The sequence below is a fragment of the Oncorhynchus kisutch genome, linkage group LG20 (assembly GCF_002021735.2).
Source record: "Oncorhynchus kisutch isolate 150728-3 linkage group LG20, Okis_V2, whole genome shotgun sequence".
Classification (NCBI taxonomy): Eukaryota; Metazoa; Chordata; class Actinopteri; order Salmoniformes; family Salmonidae; genus Oncorhynchus; species Oncorhynchus kisutch.
This window is the reverse complement of record NC_034193.2, coordinates 9,985,466-10,009,867: the sequence shown is the minus strand read 5'-3', so window position 1 is coordinate 10,009,867 and position 24,402 is coordinate 9,985,466. Positions and strand designations below refer to the sequence as shown.

At 43.5% G+C, this 24,402-nt stretch overlaps 3 protein-coding genes and 1 long non-coding RNA gene across 6 annotated transcripts in view; 2 read left to right on the top strand and 2 right to left on the bottom strand.

The window, feature by feature from the left end:
- Positions 1 to 72: 72 nt before the first annotated feature.
- On the bottom strand, positions 73 to 5,119 carry LOC109865336 (39S ribosomal protein L38, mitochondrial). Its single transcript, XM_020453422.2, has 9 exons — positions 4,984 to 5,119; positions 4,594 to 4,782; positions 4,200 to 4,331; positions 3,887 to 4,083; positions 2,746 to 2,818; positions 2,562 to 2,607; positions 2,089 to 2,247; positions 1,826 to 1,962; positions 73 to 288 (listed from the first exon to the last, which is right to left on the bottom strand). Exons 1-9 carry the CDS (start codon positions 5,066 to 5,068, stop codon positions 152 to 154), a joined length of 1,155 nt encoding a protein of 384 aa, XP_020309011.1. The 5' UTR covers positions 5,069 to 5,119; the 3' UTR covers positions 73 to 151.
- Positions 5,120 to 5,158: 39 nt separating this feature from the next.
- LOC109865338 (uncharacterized) lies at positions 5,159 to 11,396 on the top strand. The gene is made up of 4 exons (XR_002251556.2): positions 5,159 to 5,244; positions 6,283 to 6,733; positions 7,360 to 7,462; positions 9,280 to 11,396. It is a non-coding gene; the product is annotated as an uncharacterized LOC109865338 (long non-coding RNA).
- Positions 10,355 to 17,868, bottom strand: LOC109865337 (WW domain-binding protein 2-like). 3 transcript variants are annotated; one of them, XM_031798953.1, is made up of 8 exons: positions 17,629 to 17,849; positions 15,219 to 15,327; positions 14,958 to 15,096; positions 14,639 to 14,731; positions 14,392 to 14,532; positions 14,135 to 14,257; positions 13,832 to 13,902; positions 10,355 to 11,924 (listed from the first exon to the last, which is right to left on the bottom strand). In XM_031798953.1, exons 1-8 carry the CDS (start codon positions 17,685 to 17,687, stop codon positions 11,877 to 11,879), a joined length of 783 nt encoding a protein of 260 aa, XP_031654813.1. In that variant the 5' UTR covers positions 17,688 to 17,849; the 3' UTR covers positions 10,355 to 11,876. The 3 variants fall into 3 exon arrangements, with proteins under 3 accessions (XP_031654813.1, XP_031654814.1, XP_031654815.1); XM_031798954.1 differs by having other exon boundaries at positions 10,607 to 11,924; positions 13,832 to 13,899; positions 17,629 to 17,868; XM_031798955.1 differs by lacking the exon at positions 17,629 to 17,849 and adding an exon at positions 15,914 to 15,984 and having other exon boundaries at positions 10,607 to 11,924.
- Positions 17,869 to 19,181: 1,313 nt separating this feature from the next.
- Positions 19,182 to 24,402, top strand: part of LOC109865331 (protein unc-13 homolog D) — a 17,055-nt gene continuing 11,834 nt past the window's right edge. The window contains exons 1-8 of the mRNA XM_031798952.1: positions 19,182 to 19,331; positions 20,902 to 20,934; positions 21,085 to 21,135; positions 21,376 to 21,432; positions 21,568 to 21,675; positions 22,494 to 22,553; positions 22,862 to 22,928; positions 23,091 to 23,271. Of these exons, the coding sequence (XP_031654812.1) occupies positions 19,269 to 19,331; positions 20,902 to 20,934; positions 21,085 to 21,135; positions 21,376 to 21,432; positions 21,568 to 21,675; positions 22,494 to 22,553; positions 22,862 to 22,928; positions 23,091 to 23,271 (620 nt within the window). The 5' untranslated portion in view covers positions 19,182 to 19,268. The remainder of the gene's footprint in view (positions 19,332 to 20,901; positions 20,935 to 21,084; positions 21,136 to 21,375; positions 21,433 to 21,567; positions 21,676 to 22,493; positions 22,554 to 22,861; positions 22,929 to 23,090; positions 23,272 to 24,402) is intronic.

Below are 24,402 nucleotides of genomic sequence, written 5' to 3'. Positions count from 1 at the left end.
ACCCAACTCGGCTAACCTGCCATGTGAACAACCGTAGCAAGTCAAAAGTGCACAAGAGAGCATCTAGACAAATACATTTCATAGAAAAAAAATGCTTTATTATCATCCATCACCATAATTGGACTGTGTGTGTCCATCCAGATTGCACACATCAGTAGATTCCGTAGGTGTGCTCCTGTCCGTCTCTGTACCTGTCCAGGTACCGTAGGGGCTGTCCGTGAGGGTACTTCACCTGAGGAGGGTGGTACACAGGAGGCCGCTCAAACTCAAACACGGGCTCTTTCATGTCTGAGGGACCAAGAGAGAGAGGATGGGTGAATCTCATGTCAGTCCACCCCGACGACCTCCTAAGAGAAAAGACGAACGATGCGTTCCACATTGCAGCCGACTTAAAATGAGGAGTCAAGACTGACTGATCTATAAATCACATTGCATCATAAATAACTGCTCAATATTGTCCGTAGATCAGTCGGTCACAATTTACCCATAAAAACATCATGTTTTTCCCTGCTCTCAAACATGGCCTAGTGTTCGAGAGCATTAATTCTATGGTGAATAGTGGCTAAATGGTCACTGACAGTCAGTCCGCAGCAGTTGGCTGCAATGTTGAAAAAGCCCCATGTTGACTTCCTCTGGAAGGCAATCAGATCCATTACAACATTATAGCCGATGATGTCACCTCTCACGGATAAGAGAGGACGGCGGGTTCTTCCTTCAGATCCTGTAGTCTATGGACACTTATCACAAAATCAACCACACAATTAAATCCACACACTAAAGCATTCCCAGAAAGAGTATGACTCAAGGTCCACGATTTTCTTGTAAAGAGACATGTCTGCAATCGCTGAACTGCAATAGAGACAAGATGCCACAACACATTGCAATGAGTACCAAAGTATACTGAACAAAAATATAAAACGCAACATGTAAAGTATTGGTTTCATGAGCTGAAATAAAAGTTCCCAGAAATGTGTTTGTATCCCTGTTGGTAAGCATTTCTCCTTTGCCAATATAATCCATTCCCCCGACAGGTGTGGTATATCAAGAAGCTGATTAAACAACACGCTCATTACACAGGTGCACCTTGCACTGGGGCCAATAAAAGGCCACTAAAATGTGCAGTGTTGTTACACAACACAATGTCACACATGTCTCAAGTTGAGGGAGTGTGCAATTGCAGGAATGTCCACCAGAGCTGTTGACAGAGAATTTAATGTTAATTTCTCTACCATAAGCCACCTCCAACGTAGTTTTAGAGAATTTGGCCGCATGTCCAACTGGCCTCACAACCACAGTGTGTAACCACGCCAGCCCAGGACCTCCACATCCGGCTTCTTCACCTGCGGAATCGTCCGAGACCCGCCACCCAGACAGCTGATGATACCGAGGAGTATTTCTGTCCTTATGTGGTGAAAAACTTACTCTAATTGGCTGATTAGCCAAGTGGGTGGACCTATGCCCTCCAAGGCCCACCCATGGCTCCCCACTGGGTGGACCTATGCCCTCCCAGGCCCACCCATGGCTCCCCACTGGGTGGACCCATGCCCTCCCAGGCCCACCCATGGCTCCCCACTGGGTGGACCCATGCCCTCCCAGGCCCACCCATGGCTGCACCACTTCCCAGTCATGTAAAATCCCTAGATTAGGGCCTAATGAATTTATTTCAATTGACTGATTTCCTTATATGAACTATAACACAGTAAACTCATTGAAATTGTTGCATGTTGCTTTTATATATTTTTGTTCAGTGTACATGTGCACATATCAAATTGCCGGCAACATTCCCAAAGGTTCAGCCAAACTAATAAAACGTGTGTGCACTTACCTAGTATGTTATGGAAAGTGTGGGTAACAGACTGGTCCCACTGACTCTGGAAGAAGGAGAGGCCTGCTGGAGTCATGCTGTCCTGATGCTTCCTGTAGAACTCTACCGTCTTAAAGCTCCGCTCTGACAGAGACAAACTTGGGGAACGGGGGGAGGGGCATGTTACCATGTGTGTTCGTCTGTTTGGGTACCCTATGGAATGAATGGATTGATGATTGATGTCATGGAGCGCGAGTGACACTTGTGTATGTCCTGTTCCTCACCACGGCAGCGGTCGGATGTCTTCATGGAAGTCGATGGTTTCTTCCTGTCTGAACAGGATGTAAACATAGCGGTGAAAGCCAGTACCCTTAGCAGGGATCGGGGCCAGGTATGGACACAGCTCCTCTCCTGAGGTCACAGCCCCACCTGGGATGTTCCCACTGGAAACAAAGAGAGGACGTCAATGACTCACTTTTTTTGGGCAACCAATTTGTGATTGTTGTCATTTGAAATTAGAGGTGTAAAAATATTCTGATGGTAACAGAGCTCATCATCAATTAAAAACAGATTTAAAAAAAGGGTAATCATCAGCCTAGTTAAATAAAGGTTACATTTATATATAAAAAAACATGTGTTTTTTAATCATCATCATCATCATATTGATGGTTGAAGGAGTAGGCAACCCCCAGACTATTTAAACCACTTACAAGTTTGACAAAGAGCACAATACAATTATCATTACTGCAATACTCACACCAGCCAGTGCACATACTCCCCTTCACTGTCCAGCAGATGCTCATCTGGAACAAAGAAATCATTGGTTTACACACAAAAGATGCAGTAAATGTTTCTTTAATGATACAGTGCCACCATGTGGACATGTTAAGAACTGAATTATACAATTCTTGGTATTTTCTGATGGTGTGTGTGTGTCTGACCTGGGCTAGTGAGCAGCAGTGTCCATATGGAGCCCTCCTCTGCCTCAAAACTGACCTGAGGTGCCACAGCAGCCTGTTAAACACAGAGGTGAGGAGGTGAAATAGGAGAATACATAGACATATGGGTTGGCGCCCCCCCCCCTTGGGTTGTGCCGTGGATCTTTGTGGGCTATACTCGGACTTGTCTCAGGATGGTAAGTTGGTGGTTGAAGATATCCCTCTAGTGGTGTGGGGGCTGTGCTTTGGCAAAGTGGGTGGGGTTATATCCTTCCCGTTTGGCCCTGTCCAGGGGTATCATCGGATGGGGCCACAGTGTCTCCTGACCCCTCCTGTCTCAGCCTCCAGTATTTATGCAGCAGTAGTTTGTGTCGGGGGGCTAGGATCAGTTTGTTATATCTGGAGTACTTCTCCTGTCTTATCCAGTGTCCTGTGTGAATTTAAATATGCTCCCTCTAATTCCCTCTTCTCTCGGAAGAGCTGGGCCCTAGGACCATGCCTTAGGACTACCTGTCATGACGACTCCTTGCTGTCCCCAGTCCACCTGGCCGTGCTGCTGCTCCAGTTTCAACTGTTCTGCCTGCGGCTATGGAACCCTGACCTGTTCACCAGACGTGCTACCTGTCCCAGACCTGCTGTTTTCAACTCTCTAGCGGTAGAGATACTCTTAATGATCGGCTATGAAAAGACAACTGACATTTACTCCTGAGGTGCTGACTTGCTGCACCCTCGACAACTACTGTGATTATTATTATTGGACCATGCTGGTCATTTATGAACATTTGAACATCTTGGACATGTTCTGTTATAATCTCCACCCGGCACAGCCAGAAGAGGACTGGCCACCCCTCATAGCCTGGTTCCTCTAGGTTTCTTCCTAGGTTTTGGCCTTTTTAGGGAGTTTTTCCTAGCCAGCGTGCTTCTACACCTGCATTGCTTGCTGTTTGGGGTTTTAGGCTGGGTTTCTGTAAAGCACTTTGAGATATCATCTAATGTAAGAAGGGCTATATAAATACATTTGATTTGATATGCAGGATTCTGGGGGCCCCAAAAAAATAAGTAAAGTGTCCCTGAACAAAGGTTGCATCTGTCCGTAAATCAGTTCTGAAAACTACAGCATCCACCCACGATCCGTTTCTCTTACCTTTGTGGGGGTCAAGTGGTTCCCATAATGTACTGGGCTATCCTGGCCGTAGCTGACACACAGTGTGAAGCGGGGGTAGAAGTAGGCCATGGGGAACAGATCCTTGAAGATCCCATAGTGATCCGCTAGCCTCTGGACATGGTACGGGCCGCTCGTCTCCTCCCAGCCTGCCTGCACCCGATCCAGGGAGACCTTAACTGGAAAAACAACATCCATATTAGATCAAGATGACCCGTTAGTCTTTGAAATTAAGCTAATATGTCTGGTTTCTGTATGGTATTCAAAAATATCAGGCTGAGCTGGGGGAACTTACAGGTGCGCAGACGCATGGCTCTCTCCAGCTCTATACTACGTCTGTTCTCCTTCACCACCCTCTTACGCTCCCTCGCTTCCTTTACCCTGGAGGGCCGACAATGTGGCAGCCCAATGTTGACTCGCTCCACATCTGGACCAGAATGACACACAGGAGAGAAAACTGAGCATGCCAGACAATAAAGGGTTGAAATGTCTTCTGTGTCAGTTGACATTCATCTTTATACTTCAAATCTTCTAAAAACTGGGCTGATAACACTACTTGAAGTGCACTACCACCACTGTGATAAAGCAAGGTCCAGACCTCTTAGCAGAGGCCGAAAGTAAACATACTGTAGGAGGGCACATTAGGTAACGTTATTGTGTCAGTGAGTGTATCAGAAAATACTGCGCACCACGCCCAGGGTCCTCTTGCTCCTGATACTGTCTGTAGGTCTTCCACCAGGCTGGTGTGTTCTTCGCCTCCTCTGCTTTCTTGAGGTAGCGCGTGTAACTGCGATACTTTTCGAGTGATTCCAAGTTTTTGTAGTCTATGTCCTCATTTGGCATTGGTCCCAATGGAGCAGACCATCGGCATAAAATGGCTGAAAATCACAAACACATATTACCAGAATAAATATGATATGCAAGTAACGTTATACGACATACGCAGGGAGTAGCCACTAGGCAGCTAGTTAACGTAGCTATGATCTGCAATCTTCCTTTCGGTATTCGCTTGCGAGAGGCTCACCATTCTAATAATTCCTGAATTTGGAACCATAAATCTGTCCACAATAACATCGTACCTGCAGTTCCAAATGTCCTGGCATTGCTGACCCCTATATCTGTGCCCGTTCGCAGCACAGAGGAGCAAAGCATACGCAACGCCATTTTGGTAGTGAATGACGAAAACCGCAAACTGTAACATCCGGCATGTGGAGTATAGATAGTTACGTATGATATTTATGAGTACTTCGTCATCATATGGCGCTTCATATGTAATATGGCGAGGCGGAATCCCAGCTACTGTATTCAAATTAGATGCCCCATATTAATTTATTACACCGGTGAGCTACATTTACTTTAAAATGTAATCTTAGAATGACAATATGTTAAGTGTTTTACCTTTGATTCATAGAACTGTACTCATCTTTCGACTTGATAGTTGTCTTTTTACTGTAATAATGGTTACAAAGTAGCTAGCTGGCTAAGTAGTAGCTACTATGATTTACCATTAATTTGATGTAGGCTTGCTAGCTACAAACTGCTGGCTTTGCTATAGCAGGGCTCTATGCTTACCTAAACTGCATTTGTGCGCCTAAGTTGAAAAATGTAGCACAATGAAAAATATTTGCGATATTAAAGCCAGAATCCTTCATTTTTCTAGGTGCATTGCTACTCCTGAAATAAAATTCGGGGTCACACAGCATAATATGTAGGAGCCAGTGAAGGCTGCTGAGGGGAGGACGGCACATAATAATGCCTGGAATGGAGTAAATGGAATGGTATCAACCATCTGAAAACCATGTTTTTGATACCATTTAATTTACTCCTTTCCAGCCATTATTATGAACGTTCTCCCCTCAGCAGCCTCCACTTGAGCCCTGAATAGCCTATGTAGCATCGTGTGACTCATGCAATGACATCCCATAATGGAACGTCGAGTTGCTGATAAGGTCCAGCTGTCGCCATGGTCCTTCTTCTAAATGACTCTTTTTCTAGTGATGCTGTCTATAAGAAGACCAGTATACAGTAGGCTTGTTCAGGCCAGTGTTCTGCCCCTGAACAAGGCAGTTAACCCACTGTTCAGAGGCTGTCATTGAAAATAAGAATTTGTTCTTAACTGACTTCCTAGTTAAATAAAGGTCCAATTAAAAATTAAAATAAATACAGTAGACCAGTATACAGTAGGCCAGTATACAGAAGGCCAGTATACAGTAGGCCAGTATAGTATACAGTAATGGTTGGGTATTCAAGTGACATTATGACAACTACAGTATGCATGAAGCAATCTTAGAATCAATATTGAAAGCCTTATCCATGTAATGGAGCTACTGTATCAGCAACCCACATGTCCTACTTCTCCCATGAATTTCTCTCCACAGACCTGAAGGGGAGTGTTCTGTACACAGATACACTGTAGTGATGGAGGCCCACAATTTGTCCTGCATCATTTGTTTGGATCCCTTCACCGTCCCAGTCACCGTCCCATGCGGTCACACCTTCTGTCGAGACTGCATCACGGCTCACTGGGACACGAAGTCCATGTCTGATATGCCCTGTCTGCAATGAGAAATTCACCACCAGGCTTGTCCTGAATCGCAACGTGTCCCTGTCCTCTCTGGCTGAGGCCTCAGCAAACAGTGCCGGTGCATCCGGTAGAGACACTGTACCAGTTATGAGGACCAGAGCCATGACCCTGATTCTGTGACCGACACAAGAAGCCCCTGGTGTACTACTGCCGGACAGACAACGTGTGTATGCTGTGAGTGTGCCATCTCTGAGTGTAAGAACCACGAGGAGGTGCTGGTGGAGTGTGAGAGGGAGAACCGAGAGGTGAGTGTCAGACAGACCTTATGTAACTCCTATGTTTTTGTGGATGTCAATGAGATTAACACATAAAATATGTTCTGGGGGGCCTCCCGAGTGGCACAGCGGTCTAAGGCCCAGCATCGCAGTGCTAGATGCGTCACTACAGAACCTGGTTCGATCCCAGGCTGTATCACAGAGAGCCATGAGGCGGCACACAATTGGCCCAGCGTCATCCGGATGTCCTTGTCCCATCGTGCTCTAGCGACTCCTTGTGGCAGGCCGGGTGCGTGCACGCTAACTTCGGTCGCCAGCTGTACAGTGTTTCCTCCGACAAGAAGCAGTGCGGCTTGGCAGGGTCGTGTTTCGGAGGGCGCATGGCTCTCGTCCTTCGCCTCTCCTGAGTCCATACGGGAGTTGTAACTACCAATTGGATATCATGAATTGGGGGAGAAAAAGGGGTAAAAAGAATTCTGGCCCAAACCCATTGGCTGCCTGTGACCCAACACTTCTGGAAAACACTGACTATATACACACTATATTCTGTCTGACAGGGACTATCTGCGGTCAACATTTGTGTGCTGCAGCTGTCGTGGAATTTAATTCATATTCTACTACACACTCAATGTGGTATTGTCCATCTGTTTCCACAGTCACTACTGTGGAGGAAGAGTGTGGAGGTGTATATACATATGTGAATATGTATAGAGGAGACTGAAAGGAGCTGGGCTGACAGAGAATATCGCCAAAGCCAAGGTAAAGTTTATTTTATTTTTTATAGTGACAGTCAATACACTGGTGAAAGTACCAACATAGTCAATGGAGAGGCCTACATTGAAAATAGGTTCCTTTTCCTAGTAAATTAGATTTGTCTGTGTGTGACGGTCATGGAATTTTGGGATGACAGTTATTTGTCATTCAAAAGTCTGACACAGTTGTCAAATGAACAAATCTGTTGATGCTGGTGTGAAAACTGCATCCACGTTGCTTCACATAGGACCAATATGTAAATATATACAATATGTAAATATATACTGAACAAAATAATAAACGCAACATACACCTTTTTCTTATTATACTCTTATTTATATTAACAGTAGCGCCCTGTTTTCAATACAAAGAAAAAAAACGCATATAGCCACATATATACAGACACAAGACATATACAGTACACATTAGGAAAAACAATCACAATTAACATTTAAAATATCAGAAATTGGTGGAGTGTGAGAAGCGAATGTTGAATTTCCCCAGAGGCGCCAGAACATCCCATTCTTATTGTTGTTTTCTCTGTAAATGGTTTGACATGTAAGGTGCGGCATAACTGAAGGCCCATTTTCCGATCTGTGTAGAAACTAGGGGGAAAACCAAGTCAATGTAATTCATTGACCTAGTTTTCTAATGAGTAATTCTAACAGATTAGATGTCAGATACATTGGACGTGTTTGCATTAATGCTTTATACAGTTGGAAGTCGGAAGTTTACATAAACCTTAGCCAAATACACTGGAATTGTGATACAGTGAATTATAAGTGAAATAACCTGTCTGTAAACAATTGTTGGAAAAATTACTTGTGTCATACACAAAGTAGATGTCCTAACCGACTTGCCAAAACTATAGTTTGTTAACAAGAAATTTGTGGAGTGGTTGAAAAACGAGTTTTAATGACTCCAAGCTAAGAATATGTAAACTTCCCACTTCAACTGTAGATAACATAAAACATGCAACAACTTCAACGATTTTATTGAATTACAGTTCATATGAGGAAATCGGGTCAATTGATATAAATTCATTAGGCCCTAATCTATGGATTTCATGTCTGGGCAGGGGCGCAGCCATGGGTGGCGCTGGGAGGGCATACGCCCACTTGGGAGCCAGGCCCAGCCAATCAGAATACGCTTTTCCCCACAAAAGAGCTTTATTACAAATAGAAATAGTCCTCAGTTTCATCAGCTGTTTGGATATCTGGTCTCAGACAATCCTGCAGGTGAAGATGCTGGATGTGGAGGTTCTGGGCTGGCATGGTTACACGTGGTCTAAAACGGCACATTTTAGAGTGGCCTTTTGTCCCCAGCACAAGGTGCACCTGTGTAATAACCATACTGTTTAATCAGCTTCTTGATATGCCACACCTGTCAGTTGGATGGATTATTTTGGTAAAGGAGAAATACTCACTAACAGGGATGTAAACAAGTTTGTTGCCAACATTTTAGAGAAATAAGCTTTTTGTGTGTATGAAACATTTCTGGGGTCTTTCATTTCAGCTCATGAAACATGGAACCAACACTTTACTCGCTGTGTTTATTCCATATAATAAGCATTTCAAATGAGCTCATCAAGGCTCATGAATATCAGCTCCCGGCCCACTCAACCTGTCTTTTTAAACTTCCTGGTAGTAAGACATGAATGTAATTCATAAACAATTGAGCATTTGTATCCAAAACATATTATGGGTGAAATTTTTGTCACTCAAAAGGAAGGATGTTAAAAAGTTTGCCATGATGTATTGCCTATCTGCTGTTTTAGAGCCAATTGTGACTAATATGCATCTTCTCACATGCTCCCTCCAAAGACCGCTGCACTCTGACCCTCATACGGCCAACAGTCACCTGCTACTCTCCCAGGAGGAGCGCTGCGCCGTGTCCCCGCCCACGAGACTCGCCAAGACCACACCTGGCAGGTGCTCTGCTTCAAACACAGAAAGCAGTACTGGGAGCTGGAGGTGTCCAAGCCATGGGCCTACCTGGGGGTCAGAGTGTGAAGGCTATAGTTTGGGGACTATAGAATTGCACCTGTGTCTTTTGAGACTTCCCAACATAACCTTTGACCCCTGCGTCTCTCCCCCAGTTCACCTATGAGGGCATGCCCAGGAAGGAAAAGGGAAAGAGTAGCATGGTGGTAATGAACGATCTGCCCTGGAGCCTCCAGCTAGACGAGGATCAGCTGAACGCCTGGCACAGCGGGCGCTGGGAGATGGTGGCTGGTCACTACCACCACATTGTAATGCTGCTGGATTACGAGGCGGGAGCGCTGACGTACTACGAAGACAGGCAGATGAGGCTGCATTCCTTCTACTGTGCCTTCACTCAGGAGCTGTTCCCCCACCTGTCGGATAGGGGAGGGCGTCAGCGTCACCCTCTGCTCACCGTGATGACAACACGAAAGGGAACAACTGAGCTAACACTGTCATAAGGGACTAGTCTTGCAAAGCTGATGAGTGTTGTGATCTCTCCTTACTGTACAGATGTTTTTACAGTCCTGTTGTGGGACACGGACTTGAACGGGAGCGACTAGTAAGTACATATGTGACACGGGACTCTTCTGAAATATGGGATCGCTCAGGACAGTGGACTAGTCTTTGGGATACTGTTGTGGATTTGCAGGTTCTCAGAACCGTGAGCACATTTAGGAACTGGAAATGACTACTGTGCGGGAAACCGGTTTTCCATAAGAGAAGGGAAAAGCACATGTCTAGGGTCCCTAAAGGCTGAAGAAATTTCACAGAAGTTCCTGTTGGATTCCTAATGAAGCTGACGTTAAATGTTTTGCACTACTTTGTGTTGGAAGTTGGAACTGGACAAATATGGTACTTCAGATTTAGACAGCTTGTCGTTTTGTTAAACAAGGCAATGACGTAGCGTATAAAAAAAAAAAAAACAGAAAGTCAGGTACCCAGGCTTGCATCACAATGTGTACAGAAAAATGAACTACTGTCAAATAAATAAAATGGACACACTTCACATCACAAGATCAGTTTAATAAAAATTCTATCCATATTAGTTACAATTGAGCCCATGCTTTGGTCTTTTTAATAATATATTTGACCATTTCAAATGAATTTATCAATAAATTAGTGGGAACTTGAAATAAATATAGCCATATCTGACTTTTTTTTTTTACTATACACATAGCCATGGCAGGCGCAAAGAGGCCCGATGCATAGCATTCTGAAAGTGCAAAGAATCTTCCAGCTGCATTGTGCCAGAGAGAAAGAGAGATGCCCAAATATTAAGGTGCTCAGATCAGATTCAGGAGACTGACCTCAAACATGTCAGTGAAGGACACACCACAAGAGAAGTTGATAGCCATCAGTGTAGTTAAATGTGAGAGATGTGACTATTGATCTAATCTGTTAGTCCAGAACACTGCAGAGTGATGTGATGCAAGGAACTATTTCATTTGTTTAATTTCCTTGATGTGGTGGGTGAGTGAGTTCTAGAATGTTCAGAAGAGTGACACAGGACATGACATCATAGGGCAACTGCTCTATATACACACACAGGAAGTAGCAGTAGTCGCAGATAGCTAAGATCATCTTTCCATGTAGTTTGATAGTTCAACTAGGATCAGGGATTCTTAGTGTTCTAGATAGCTTTCCACTATACCGGACATTTTGGTTCCTATCAACACAACGGGAAAGTCTCAAATTACACTATATTCCCTTTATAGAAGGGTGTTATTTCAGATATGTAAATTTTCAACAAAGACCTGGTCCAATGATCTACTGCTATCCTCTCATTAAAAGTTGTCACATTAAAAGCCTGTACAGAGAAATAATAAATTAAATCAACAATATACAGCCTTTCGCTAGCCCCTGGAAAGCTGAGAAATCACAGTCCTGTTCAATTAGTCATCAACGGTCTTCTGAAATAAACCAGGTTCTCACCAAAACGACCTGCTAAACCTTGATCCTGCATGTCTGTCCGATTCTGCTTTAGCCAACTTGCCGTTGTCTGATCTGGCAAGAAAATGTAGTGTTTGGCAATGCAGAAAAAGGCAGGTACCCAAGAATACTACTAAACCTCAGTCAAAAACACCTCCGTCTTAACCTAATTATTCCCCTTTTTCCTGACATCTTTGGCTCAAACAAGCTACAATCATATCATCAACCACTAGAAAAGCTGTAAGTAACACTGCTTAGTTAAAGTCAGGTGGAGAGAACTGTTTAGTGAAACTCAGAAGGTAACTGCCTGTACACGAGCTGGGGAGAGTGGAGCTGACATAGCTAGCTGGTTGTAAGTTAAGAGACTGGCCAGAGGAGGGGAGGATATAGACCAAAAGGAGGGGTTGGTGGAAGAGAAAGGAGGAACAAAGACATCATAGGGATAGAGAGATGGGGGGGTGGTACAGGCCGTGTGAAGGAGGGGTGGGAGCTGAAATACAGGCTCTCTACTGGCTCTTCTTGTCTTCAGTAGGGGAGTAGGGGGGTGGGTTGTCCTGGAGAAGAGGAGAAAAACACATTACAGATATACACAGTATGGAGGACAACAAACTGAGTTAAAAGCACTACAGTGCGTGCCCATTGGTCCTGTGCCGCTTCCTGCACAGCATTCATTGGCTGTACTCTGACCTGCTCTTTGTTTATTGGTCGGGCAGCTGTCTGCATGAACCTCCCGCAATGACCCTGCCTCTCCTACCTGATGCTGGACCAAAGTACAAACAATTTAAATATTTTAAAAAAATGGGGAGAATCCATACCCTTCTAAATCAAAACTTATGTTAATTACAGTACCAGTCCAAAGTTTGGACACCTACTCTTTCAAGGGTTTTTATTTGTACCATTATCCACATTGTCCTAAAAAAAGAAAATGGTAAAAACATCAAAACTATGAAATCATGTAGCAACCAACAACAACAAATGTGTTAAAAAATATGTATATTTTTGATCTTTCAATGTAGCCACCCTTTGCCCACTTTATACACTCTTGGCATCCTCTCAACCAGCTTCATGAGGTAGTCACCTGGAATGCATTTCAATTAACAGGTGTGCCTTGTTAAAAGTTAATTTGTGGAATTTCTTTCCTTCCTAATGCGTTTGAGCCAATCAGTTGTGTTGTGACAAGGTAGGGGTGATATACAGAAGACAGACAGCCCTATTTAGTAAAGACCATATTATGGTAAGAACTTATCAAAGAGACAGTCCATCATTACTTTAAGAGATGAAGGTCAGTCAATCCGAAACATTTCAAGAACTTTCAAAGATTCTTCAAGTGCAGTTGCAAAAACCCATCAAGCGCTTTGATGAAACTGGCTCTCATGAGGACCGCCACAAGAAAGGAAGACACAAGAGTTACCTCTGCTGCAGAGGTAAATTCATTAGAGTTACCAGCCTCAGAAATTGCAGCCCAAATAAATGCTTCAGAGTTCAAGTAACCGACACATCTCAACATCAGCTCTTCAGGGGAGACTGCTTGAATCAGGCCTTCATGGTCAAATTACTGCAAAGAAACCACCACTAAAAGGACACCAATAAGAAGAAGAGACTTGCTTGGGCCAAGAAACATGAGCAATGGACATTAGAGCGGTGGAAATCTGTCCTTTGGACTGGTGAGTCCAAAATAGGGATTTTTAGTTGCAACTGCTGTGTCTTTGTGGAACGCAGAGTAGGTGAATGGATGATCTCTGCATGTGTGGTTCCCACCATAAAGCATGGAGGAGGTGGTGTGATGCTGTTTTGCTGGTGACATTGTAATTCATTTAGAATTCAAGGCACGCTTAACCAGCATGATGGCTACCACAGCATTCTGCAGCGATATGCCATCGCATCTGGTTTGTGCTTAGTGGGACTATCATTTGTTTTTCAAAAGGACAATGACCCAAAACACACCTCCAGGCTGTGTAAGGGCTATTTGACCAAGATGGAGAGTGATGGAGTGCTGCATCAGATGACCTGCCTCCACAATCACCCGACCTCAAACCAATTGAGATGGTTTGGGATGAGTTGAACACCAGAGTGAAGAAAAAGCAGCCAACAAGTGCTCCGCATATGCGAGAACTCCTTCAAGACTGTTGGAAAAGCATTCCAGGTGAAGCTGGTTGAGAGAATGCCAAGAGTGTGCAAAGCTGTCATCAAGGCAAAGGGTGGCTACTTTGAAGAATCTAAAATATATTTGGATTTGTTTAGCGCTTTTTTTGGTTACTACCTGATTCCATAGATGTTATTTCATAGTTTTGAAATCTTCACTATTATTCTACAATGTAGAAAATAGTATTTAAAAAAAAAAGTAAAACCCTTGAATGAGTAGGTGTGTCCAATCTTTTGGCTGGTACTGTATGTCTATTAGATTAAAATGTGTTCCTACACATCAGATTTAGGTTGGTAAAAAAGTGCTAAACAGGGGTACCTGTGGCAAGTAGGTGGGAGGAAGTGTGGAACAGCTGCCACTGGTTGCTGCCTCTGCTGCCTTTGCCTCTGCTGATGGAAGGAGAGAGAAACACCAGTGAAAAGAGAGAAGTGGGGGGAGAGAGAAACACCAGTGAAAAGAGAGAAGTGGGGGAGAAACACATAGAAAGCAAGAGAAGTGAATTCATTGTCCTTACTTAATGTGTCGGCAGCATGGGCTCACTCACATCACGCTAATTAAACTACCATTACTGAAAGTACTTGGCAAAAAAAGAAAAGAAAGATAACCTAAATGTATTCTGACCTGCAGGTGTGGAAGGCAGGCCAGGGTCGTGGGGGGCCTGCTGCCCCAGGGGGGCGGAGTAGGGAGGAGGGGGCATGTAGGCAGCAGGACCATCAAACGCTGGTGGGTTGGGGTAGAATACACCTGCAGAGAAACAGACAGTACATATGAAACACAATATTACATGGACTGGTTATAATTAACTTAGGTTTTCCCATTTTCAATTAGACAAGTACAAAAATAAATACATAGGAAGACAACAGTAGTCTGATCCGTACCTTGTGGAGGGTTGGGGTAAGAGTACCCGGGTGGGGGTCCTGCCGGGTACCCATTGGCTGGGGGAGGAGGGTAAGCATAGGCCCCGTTGCCCATGTAGGGACAACCCCCAAAGCCACCACTCACAGGCTGCCCTCTGGACGCTGCACAGGGGAAGTGGGGGGAAAGACATAATTTAAATCTAGCTATTTAAAAAGGAGATAGTCATTGGGAAAATTGATCACAGAATCAGCTCCGAAAGTCCTTTACCTTGTGCAGCGACCTGTAACATGTACTGTCCAAACTCTATGGCTCCTCCTGCAGCAAACACCATCTTAAAGGTGGCACAGCCCTCCCAGCCCCCTGGAAAGTGAGAAGTACAGTTACCAACTTTCAAAACTAAAATAAATATAATCCTGATTTCTATTTTTATAGTCAATTTTTAGCACAGCAGTGGTCCTTGGCTAGATACGTCTAATAAATGTACATCGTATATTTCTCAGGTAATGAGTGTGAAGTTCATTGAGGGCTTGTGGGAAACACAGTCAGACTCCCTCTTCCTCTCTCGCCCTCTCACACACAAACACACCTCCGGGCTCTGCGCTGACTGTGCCTTTGATGTAGTTGGCCCCCAGGACAGGCTGTTTGACCTCACAGCCCTTCATCAGGTAGAAAGGCATCATGAAGGACTGCAGAGCATCATGACCCCCCTTTGCCACAAATATCACCTGAGGAGTGACAACTTGATTTACAGCCATCCTTTCATACCTAGATAGGTGCCTATAGGTTAGGGGCTAAGGTGTTGGTTGTATAATATGTTTGCATGGTAAAGAAGTGTGTCTCCTCTTACCCTGTAGGGGGTCAGGAAGATACTCCCCTTCTTACTCTTCCTGAAGGCACCAGGCAGGCACTCTGCTTCACAGAACACCAGCTCCACATTCTCATAGCTCATCAACACACTGATGACACATATTTGCCAACATATAAGGTTGATGTTGCAAGCCAATTCGTTATTACTTTATCTAAAATCAACATGACAAACATCCTTTTTCATAATCACATGGAGCTAAAAAAATATATATATATATTTAAAAAAAAACAGGTTTAAGAGATTAGGGGGCATTGTGTAACTGTCCAAGCTGGTCAGTTACCTAAAAGGGGTCCAAGCTGTTCAGTTACCTAAAAGGGGTCCAAGCTGGTCAGTTACCTAAAAGGGGTCCAAGCTGGTCAGTTACCTAAAAGGGGTCCAAGCTGGTCAGTTACCTAAAAGGGGTCCAAGCTGGTCAGTTACCTAAAAGGGGTCCAAGCTGGTCAGTTACCTAAAAAGGGGTCCAAGCTGTTCAGTTACCTAAAAGGGGTCCAAGCTGTTCAGTTACCTAAAAGGGGTCAAGCTGTTCCGTTACCTAAAAGGGGTCCAAGTTGGTCCGTTACCTAAAAGGGGTCCAAGCTGTTCAGTTACCTAAAGTGACCCATTGCATCTCTGCAGTAAAGAGCAAGATTATGAGATTAGGGGCCATTGTGCAACTGTCTAAATTGGTCAGTTACCTAAAGGGATCCATTGCTTCTCTTCAGTAAAGACCTAGTAAAGGTATAATAGGCTTGGGCCTGATGACACTCGTGGCTGGCAGTGGTGTTACAAAAAAAGAAAAGAAAAAGTGATTATATATAATATATATATATATATTTATTTTTAAAGGGGGGGGGGGGGGGGGGGTGTATCTGTACTTCACTATTTAACTTTTATTTCACTACATTCCTAAAGAAAATAAAGTACTTTTTTAAAATCTTCCCTGACACCCAAAAGTACATTTTGAAGGGTTAGCAGGACAGGAAAATGGTCCAATTCACACAATTATCAAGAGAACATCACTGGTCAACCCTACTGCCTCCGATCTGGCTGACTCACTAAAAACACACATGCTTCGTGTGCCTCTGGCTATCGTAAATTAAATTAAAATAAGAAAATGGTGCTGTCTAGATTGCTTAATATAAAAGGGATTTGAAATGAATTATACTTTTAATACTTAAGTATATTTAAAACAAAATACTTTTACACATGTATTACTACACTAGGTGACTTTAACTAGTCATTTTCTATACTGAACAAAAAAAAAAATGCAACAATTTTACTGAGTTACAGTTCATATAAGGAAATCAGTAAAGTGAAATAAATTAATTAGTCCCTAATCTAGGCATTTCACATGACTGGGCAGGAGTGCAGCCATGGGTGGGCATAAGTCCACCCACTTGGCTAATCAGCCAATCAGAATGTGTTTTTCTCCACAAAAGGGCTTTATTACAGACATAAATACTCCTTGGCTCCATCAGCTGTCTAGGTGGCAGGTCTCAGATGATCCCACAGGTGAAGAAGCCAGGTGTGGAGGTCCTGGGTTCCCTGAAAACTTGAGACATCTGTGGCATTGTGTTGTGTGACAAAACTGCAAATTTTAGAGAGGCCTTTTATTGTCCCCAGAACAAGTTTCACCTATGTAATGATCATGCTGTTTAATCAGCTTCTTGAGATGCCATCCCTGTCAGGTGTATGGACTATCTTAACAACGGAGACACATTCACTAACAGGGATGTAAACCAATTTGGGCACAACATTTGACAGAAATAAACTTTTGGTGCGTATGGAAAAATAGTGGGATATTTTATTTCAGCTTATGAAACATGGGACCAACACTTCACATGTAGCGTTTATATTTTTGTTCGGTACATTAAGGTATCTTTACTTTTACGAAAGTATGACAATTGGGTCGTTTTTCCAACACTGGTGACTGGCTAGGAGGCTAGTTATAACATCTTACCTGTTAACCCCCAGACCCGCATGACAGATACGTAACGTTAGCTATGTTCGGGAAAAGAGCTACACTATTTGCCAGAGCAGGCTATCCTTTGCTAACTAGTTAGTTATTTAACTATATTTTGCAACTTTGTAGGGGCTAACTTAGCTCAACCTCACCCGATGAGTTGACGTGATCGGTAGTCAACACAAGATGACCATCATTATGGTAAACAAGAGTCCAGGTCAAGTGTTGACAAGACACAAGGCAAGATCTGTAAGCTTGGTGCCTGAAATAATACGCAATGCCAACGCTACAGTAACTACAAAACATTGAATGGCTAGCTGGTAAACTACACAAAAATATAAGCTACAGACTACATAGCTAGCTATATGCACACAGTTAGCTAACGGAACGTATACGGTTGACTGAAAAGCACTACGCTAGTACGAATAAGCTAGCTAAAACGTTTACCTTTCATTGTTGGTGATAATGACGCCTCCAGATTCAGAATTGTTCTTATTCAAAGCCATTGCGATGTTACCGAGTGTGGAATGAACAACGTTAAATAATGACAGATGCTATCTGAAATGTGAACTGGATCAAATCGCCTCCCCGTTACCAGCCAGCCTTGTCCCGCTCTTGTTATGATGCTGATGCACCTGCACTTCCGACGTGCGTTACGTCCACACGGTGACGTCATCTCTGAGAAGTGGCTCTTTTTGTGCCATTACTGGAACAGTCCGTGCTATTTGGGATCCTTGGGACGTCCGTAGCCCATTGGAGTTGAATTGTAAAATGGTTAAAGGTTAGATAAGGAATAGCTCTATAATCTCTTAATACTTGCCTCCAGAGAGAGTGGACGATATTAGACAGATGTAATAAACCTCAGTGAAGTTCTTTACCATGCTGTTTTTAGTTAATGCAGCATTTAAGAGTGTTGGGCCAGTAACAGAAAGATTGCTGGTTTGAATCCCCGAGCCGACTAGGTGAAAAATCTGTCTTTGTGCTCTTGAGCAATGCACTCAACCCTAATTGCTCCTGTAATTCGATTTGGATAACAGCATCTGCTAAATGACTAAATTGTCAATATTAACAGTTGATTTCAAAAGAGCGCTCCCCAAAATGTAGAGTATTTACTGACACAGGAGGGTGAAAGTGGTCATGGTCTCTTCATTTTGTGGACACCATACATTTGTTGACGAAGACACAACCTTGTGTGTAGGCTACTCATCCCTGTATGTCAGGAAAAAGCACAACTCAACAAAGACGAAGTGTAACATCACATCAAATTAAGTTTATTTTATCTGCAGGGGATTCATTTAGGTCAAAAATAGCTAGCCTGCATTATTACCCCCTTTCCACACACACACACACACACACACACACACACACACACACACACACACACACACACACACACACACACACTCACACACACACACACACACACACACACACACACACACTGAGTCAGTGTTTTACTGTGTGGGTATACGTGTGTATGTGTTAGCCACATTCAGATTGAGCTTGCATATTCAGCCTACCAGGGGTGATAGGTACTTTTTGTGGTCAGCGCAGGCTGCAAAAGCCCATGTTGCTGCCCGCCTTCTTTAGCAGTGGGTTTCTGAGAAGCTCTTCTCCTGACTGTAATTGGTGCGCTGGTTTACTGTGCAGGGGTTGACCTCCCAACTTCCAAGTTTAATCCTTTGTTATATCTCGTGCCAGGCTTTTTATGTAAAAGGATTACTGTTGTGGACATTTCCATGCCTAATGCAAATCAACCATGTACATTATTTACATGTAATTGTCATTCCTAATCCACAAATAACAGGACATAGCCATTTGTTTTTCGGGGTTTGTTTGTCTGTTTATGCATGTGTTGTGTTTGTGTGTGCATGCGAGAGAGAAAGAGAGAGATGAAGAAACAGAAAGTCACAGCAACCATCTTCAACAGGAAATGATACCTTCCTGCTAAGTGACAGCTCGGCCCCACTCTGCACTACTCTCTTGTATAACCTCTCACTGCCTCCCATTCCTTTAAACACAGCAGAAAACCTTCAGCCACACAGCCTCAGCAGAGAAGGGTATTTGGCTGTTCATCCACCTCAACCATGATGCCAAGCCAGGATGGGTTGTCCACAATCGGAGACAACCTGCTGCAACCTCCCGACCAGGCAAGTACCAAACTTTGTCGTGTTAAGTTAATTTAATACAGTGAGGTCCAAAAGTGACCATGTTGTTGTTGTTTTGGCTCTGCACTCCAGAACATTTGGATTTCATATCGAATGAACCGTTTACAAATTACATCAGTTTTTGTACATTTTAGGGAAACAAAAGTATTTGGACAAAATCACTTCTATTGTATTAAAGTAGTGAAAGGTTTAGTATTAGTAGAATTTGTCCAATTACTTTTGGTTCCCTAAAATGGGGGACTATCTACAAAAAGTGTTGTAATTTCAACAGTTCAGCCAATATGGATGAAAATACCTTAAAATGAAAGCTGACTAGCTGCACTTTAACATCATAGTCATTGTATCATTTCATATCCAGTGCTGGAGTACAGATCCAAAACAACAATTGTCACTGTCCAAATACCTCTGCACCTCACTGTATGTTTTTTCTCATTTGTCTGTAATTAAGGATCAAAATAGATCCACGGCATTCTTCTTCTGTGAAACACATTCATCGTATTGGTATTGGCCCAATTTATTAGGAAGGGTTCAATTACATGTTGCCACTATGGACATCATCAGGTTCCAATGTGTGTGTATGTGTTGGGGGTTTGATGCCCTCTCGGATAACAGTTTGGGATGATGGCCCCAACAAAAAAAACGGATGCTGAGGTCAAATCGGTTTGCGAAACTTTATTTTCACCATCAGTGAAATGCTCTTCTGTTTTGAGTGACTTGAACATATCCTTGTATTGAGCCGAAAATGTGTCATGATCATTGATGTTTTGATAAGACTAGTTGACTGTTGTCTATTATGAATGTACTCGTTCTGTGAGTGTTACATGCAGTCCATTTGGTATTCTAAGATAAGATCCCACTTGGCTAAAAACTGGTTCAATCGACGTTGTTTCCACATTCCACATAAAAATGTGATGACATTGAATCAACATGGAAAACTCATTGCATTTTAAAAAGGTCCTCAACGTAAGGGAATTTAGTATGTTTTTCCCCAAAACTTTTAACCTAAATCTAATGACATTGTGACAATTTTGGTTGATTTCACATTGAATTAGTTAGTTAACAACTTAACCAAATGTCAATCAAGACTAGACATTGAAATTATGTCTGTACCCAGTGGGATGTGACCATGAATCATACTTCGGCATGATCAGTGTTTCGGGAAATCAGACGACACCGAGGGAGGTGTTTTCACTTCTCATAGAAGAACCACAGACGTGAAATCCATAGTTTTGATAGCCGCGTGTCTGTGAATGCATTACTGTTATATCTGTGTCCTTGTCAGATCTTTCTTATCCTGTCCTCTATTTTTTGTTCTGAAACTGGAGACGAGTAGTTCCCGTATTGCCTCACATGAGGAAGTCCCTGACCTAACTAGTGTCACCCTGCTATTTGCATGAGATATTTCCACATTAAAAACACAGACATTTCTCAAGCTCCCCACTGTTGCACTGTTGATATGTCACAGCAAGTACAGTTGGCCCGTCTATAGTGTAGGGCCATGGGTTACCTGACCACCAGTGGCTAAACTGGGTTGTTTCTCTTCCACATACAGGCTCGTGGCTCAACCAGGAACAGACAGAGACAGGTACAGTGAGCAGAACCTCTCTACTTCAACAACATATTTTAAATATGCCAGAAATATGAATGCTATTTTGCCATATCTGCTTCCAACAAACAAGGGATACTGTATAAATGTATTGTGTGTAACTGCCCTCCTCCTCGCCCTCCTTCTCAGAGCTCCCCTGCCCGTAAACTGGGGATGACCAGGAGACAGAAGGACAAGAGGGTAGGTCCAGCTCCTATTTTCTCCACATAAGGACTAATGTTGTTAATAAGCAGTATGAGCTAAAGCCTGATGCAATAAATGTCATAATCAACGATGCCGTGTCTTGTTTGTATCTGCCATGATCAAATAAACTACTAAGTAGGCTCGTACACAATAACTTCACGAACTGTGACTTTGTGACTTCAGCACTTCCTGAATTAAGAACCCACAGTAGATAACAGGATGGGGATGTACTTTCAGGACTTTAAAGAGAATGAGAACCCAGAAGAGAAGGAGAAGAGACACAAGGAGCAAGAGGTATCATCGCTATAACAGAATAATTCTGCTCGTTTTCATAGACTTTTTAGCTACAGGAGGTGGCACATTAGTATGTCGTTTAAGAGACCCTATTAAAGGACCCTATTAAAGGTTGATGTTTGTTGCCCCCCCCAGCTCAAGCCGCTGTATAAAGAGATGCTGTACACCATCATCCATAAGCTGGGGAAGCCAGCCTCAGCAGAGGTCTTCACTGATAACCAGCTGCACCAATACATCAGAGAGGTGACAACCAAACACTCTCAACTTACTCTATTCTAACCCTCTCACAGACATGACATCTAACCAAACACTCTCAACTTACTCTATTCTAACCCTCTCACAGACATGACATCTAACCAAACACTCTCAACTTACTCTATTCTAACCCTCTCACAGACATGACATCTAACCAAACACTCTCAACTTACTCTATTCTAACCCTCTCACAGACATGACATCTAACCAAACATTCTCAACTTACTCTATTCTAACCTTCTCACAGACATGACATCTAACCAAACACTCTCAACTTACTCTATTCTAACTCTCTCACAGACATGACATCTAACCAAACACTCTCAACTTATTCTATTCTAACCCTCTCACAGACATGACATCTAACCAAACACTCTCAACTTACTCTATCCTAAACCCTCTCACAGACATGACATCTAACCAAACACTCTCAACTTACTCTATTCTAACCCTCTCACAGACATGACATCTAACCAAACACTCTCAACTTACTCTATTCTAACCCTCTCACAGACATGACATCTAACCAAACACTCTCAACTTACTCCATTCTAACCCTCTCACAGACATGACATCTAACCAAACACTCTCAACTTACTCTATTCTAACCCTCTCACAGACATGACATCTAACCAAACACTCTCAACTTACTCTATCCTAAACCCTCTCACAGACATGACATCTAACCAAACACTCTCAACTTACTCTATCCTAAACCTGTCACTGACCAAATGTGTTCTGATTATTTTATTGTCCAAATACTAATACAGTACCCTGTTGCTATCAAACTACCCCTCCCCCTTCAGGCTTTCTCTATGGCAGAGGATGAGCACCAGAGTCTGACAGAGAGGGTCCAGAACACAGAGGTGAGTAAGCAGAGGAGTTTCATACTTCTAGGAGAAGCCATTTGACCCAGCAGTATTTACCTATACAGCATCTAAGGGGGTTATGTCCACAGGAGGTTGGTGGCATCTTAATTGGGGACAACAGTACTGTGGTAATGACTGGAGAGGAATCAGTGGAATGGTATCAAATACATCAAACACATTGGTTTCCATGGTTTCCAGTAGTTTGATGCCATTCCATTTGCTCCGTTCCAGCCGTTATTATGAGCTGTTCTCCCCTCAGCAGCCTCCACTGGTTCTGTCATACGAAGTCTGAGTCTTGTCCACAGCCTCCAGTCTACTGTCTGATGGCCACTGTGAAGGAAGCCAAGGGAATCCTGGGAAAAGACATCAGTGGTACGTCATACTTCAGATCTGTGAACACAATCAAATGTACTTCAACTACTTTGGTTATCTGGAGGTGGCCAAGAGAGTTCTGGATTTAGGTTGGTCCGTTTAGGAACCGCAGATCTAGCAGTTGTGGTCTGTGAATCCTCCGGTGTGATGTGTTGTCCCCAGGTTTCAGTGACCCATACTGCTTGCTGACCATCCTGGAGGATGAGAAGGAGAGCAAGACACGACGGTCCAGATCTAAACCCCGTAAAGCCGTGGTGAAGGACGCCGTCTCAGACGAGGAGGTTTACACGACAGAAACCAAGAAACAGACCCTCAACCCCATCTGGAACCAAACCTTCGTACTGTGCGTAAAGGAACATTTAGATAGGTTCTATGTTCTATTTGGTATTTTATTAGGATTACACTTCCTGGGGTCCACACAAAACATGAAACATAATACAGAACATTAATAGATGAGAACAGCTCATGGACAGAACTACATCCATTTAAAAATGACACAAGTAGCCTACATATCAATACATACACACACACTATCTAGGTCAAATAGGGGAGAGGCGTTGTGCCGCGAGGTGTTGCTCTATCTGTTACATACATAGAACACACCTATGAGTTTACATAGGGTGCCTTGAAATAGCCTGGTCCCAGTTTGTACAGCCTTGAACGTTCTGATAGCCTGGTCCCAGATCAGTTTGTACCGCCTTGAATGTCCTGATAGCCTGGTCCCAGATCAGTTTGTACCGCCTTGAACGTCCTGTTAGCCTGGTCCCAGATCAGTTTGTACAGCCTTGAATGTCCTGATAGCCTGGTCCCAGATCAGTTTGTACCGCCTTGAACGTCCTGTTAGCCTGGTCCCAGATCAGTTTGTACTGCCTTGAACGTCCTGTTAGCCTGGTCCCAGATCTGTTTGTACCGCCTTGAACGTCCTGATAGCCTGGTCCCAGATCAGTTTGTACTGCCTTGAACGTCCTATTAGCCTGGTCCCAGATCAGTTTGTACCGCCTTGAACGTCCTGATAGCCTGGTCCCAGATCAGTTTGTACTGCCTTGAACGTCCTGTTAGCCTGGTCCCAGATCAGTTTGTACTGCCTTGAACGTCCTGTTAGCCTGGTCCCAGATCAGTTTGTACCGCCTTGAACGTCCTGTTAGCCTGGTCCCAGATCAGTTTGTACCGCCTTGAATGTCCTGTTAGCCTGGTCCCAGATCAGTTTGTATCACCTTGAACGTCCTGTTAGCCTGGTCCCAGATCAGTTTGTACCACCTTGAACGTCCTGTTAGCCTGGTCCCAGATCAGTTTGTATCACCTTGAACGTCCTGTTAGCCTGGTCCCAGATCAATTTGTACCGCCTTGAACGTAGTGTCTTTTATTTGTATTTCAGTTTATTATTATTATTTTAGGGTGTAGATCAGCTTTAATAGTGCAGATAGATTGTGGCTTCCATCAATGTAATTGTCTGCATCATTTCCAATCCATTTTT

Excerpts from the sequence above, each read along its gene's own strand:
- LOC109865336 (XM_020453422.2), bottom strand. The coding sequence starts at position 5,068 with ATGGCGTTGCGTATGCTTTGCTCCTCTGTGCTGCGAACGGGCACAGAT. Across the intron at positions 2,819-3,886 it reads ACCACTTGACCCCCACAAAG|GCTGCTGTGGCACCTCAGGT; the intron begins GTAAGAGAAACG and ends TGTGTTTAACAG. Across the intron at positions 1,963-2,088 it reads GACATCCGACCGCTGCCGTG|TTTGTCTCTGTCAGAGCGGA; the intron begins GTGAGGAACAGG and ends CCGTTCCCCAAG.
- LOC109865337 (XM_031798953.1), bottom strand. The coding sequence starts at position 17,687 with ATGGCTTTGAATAAGAACAATTCTGAATCTGGAGGCGTCATTATCACC. Across the intron at positions 15,097-15,218 it reads TCTTCCTGACCCCCTACAGG|GTGATATTTGTGGCAAAGGG; the intron begins GTAAGAGGAGAC and ends GTCACTCCTCAG. Across the intron at positions 14,533-14,638 it reads GTTACAGGTCGCTGCACAAG|CGTCCAGAGGGCAGCCTGTG; the intron begins GTAAAGGACTTT and ends TCCCCTGTGCAG.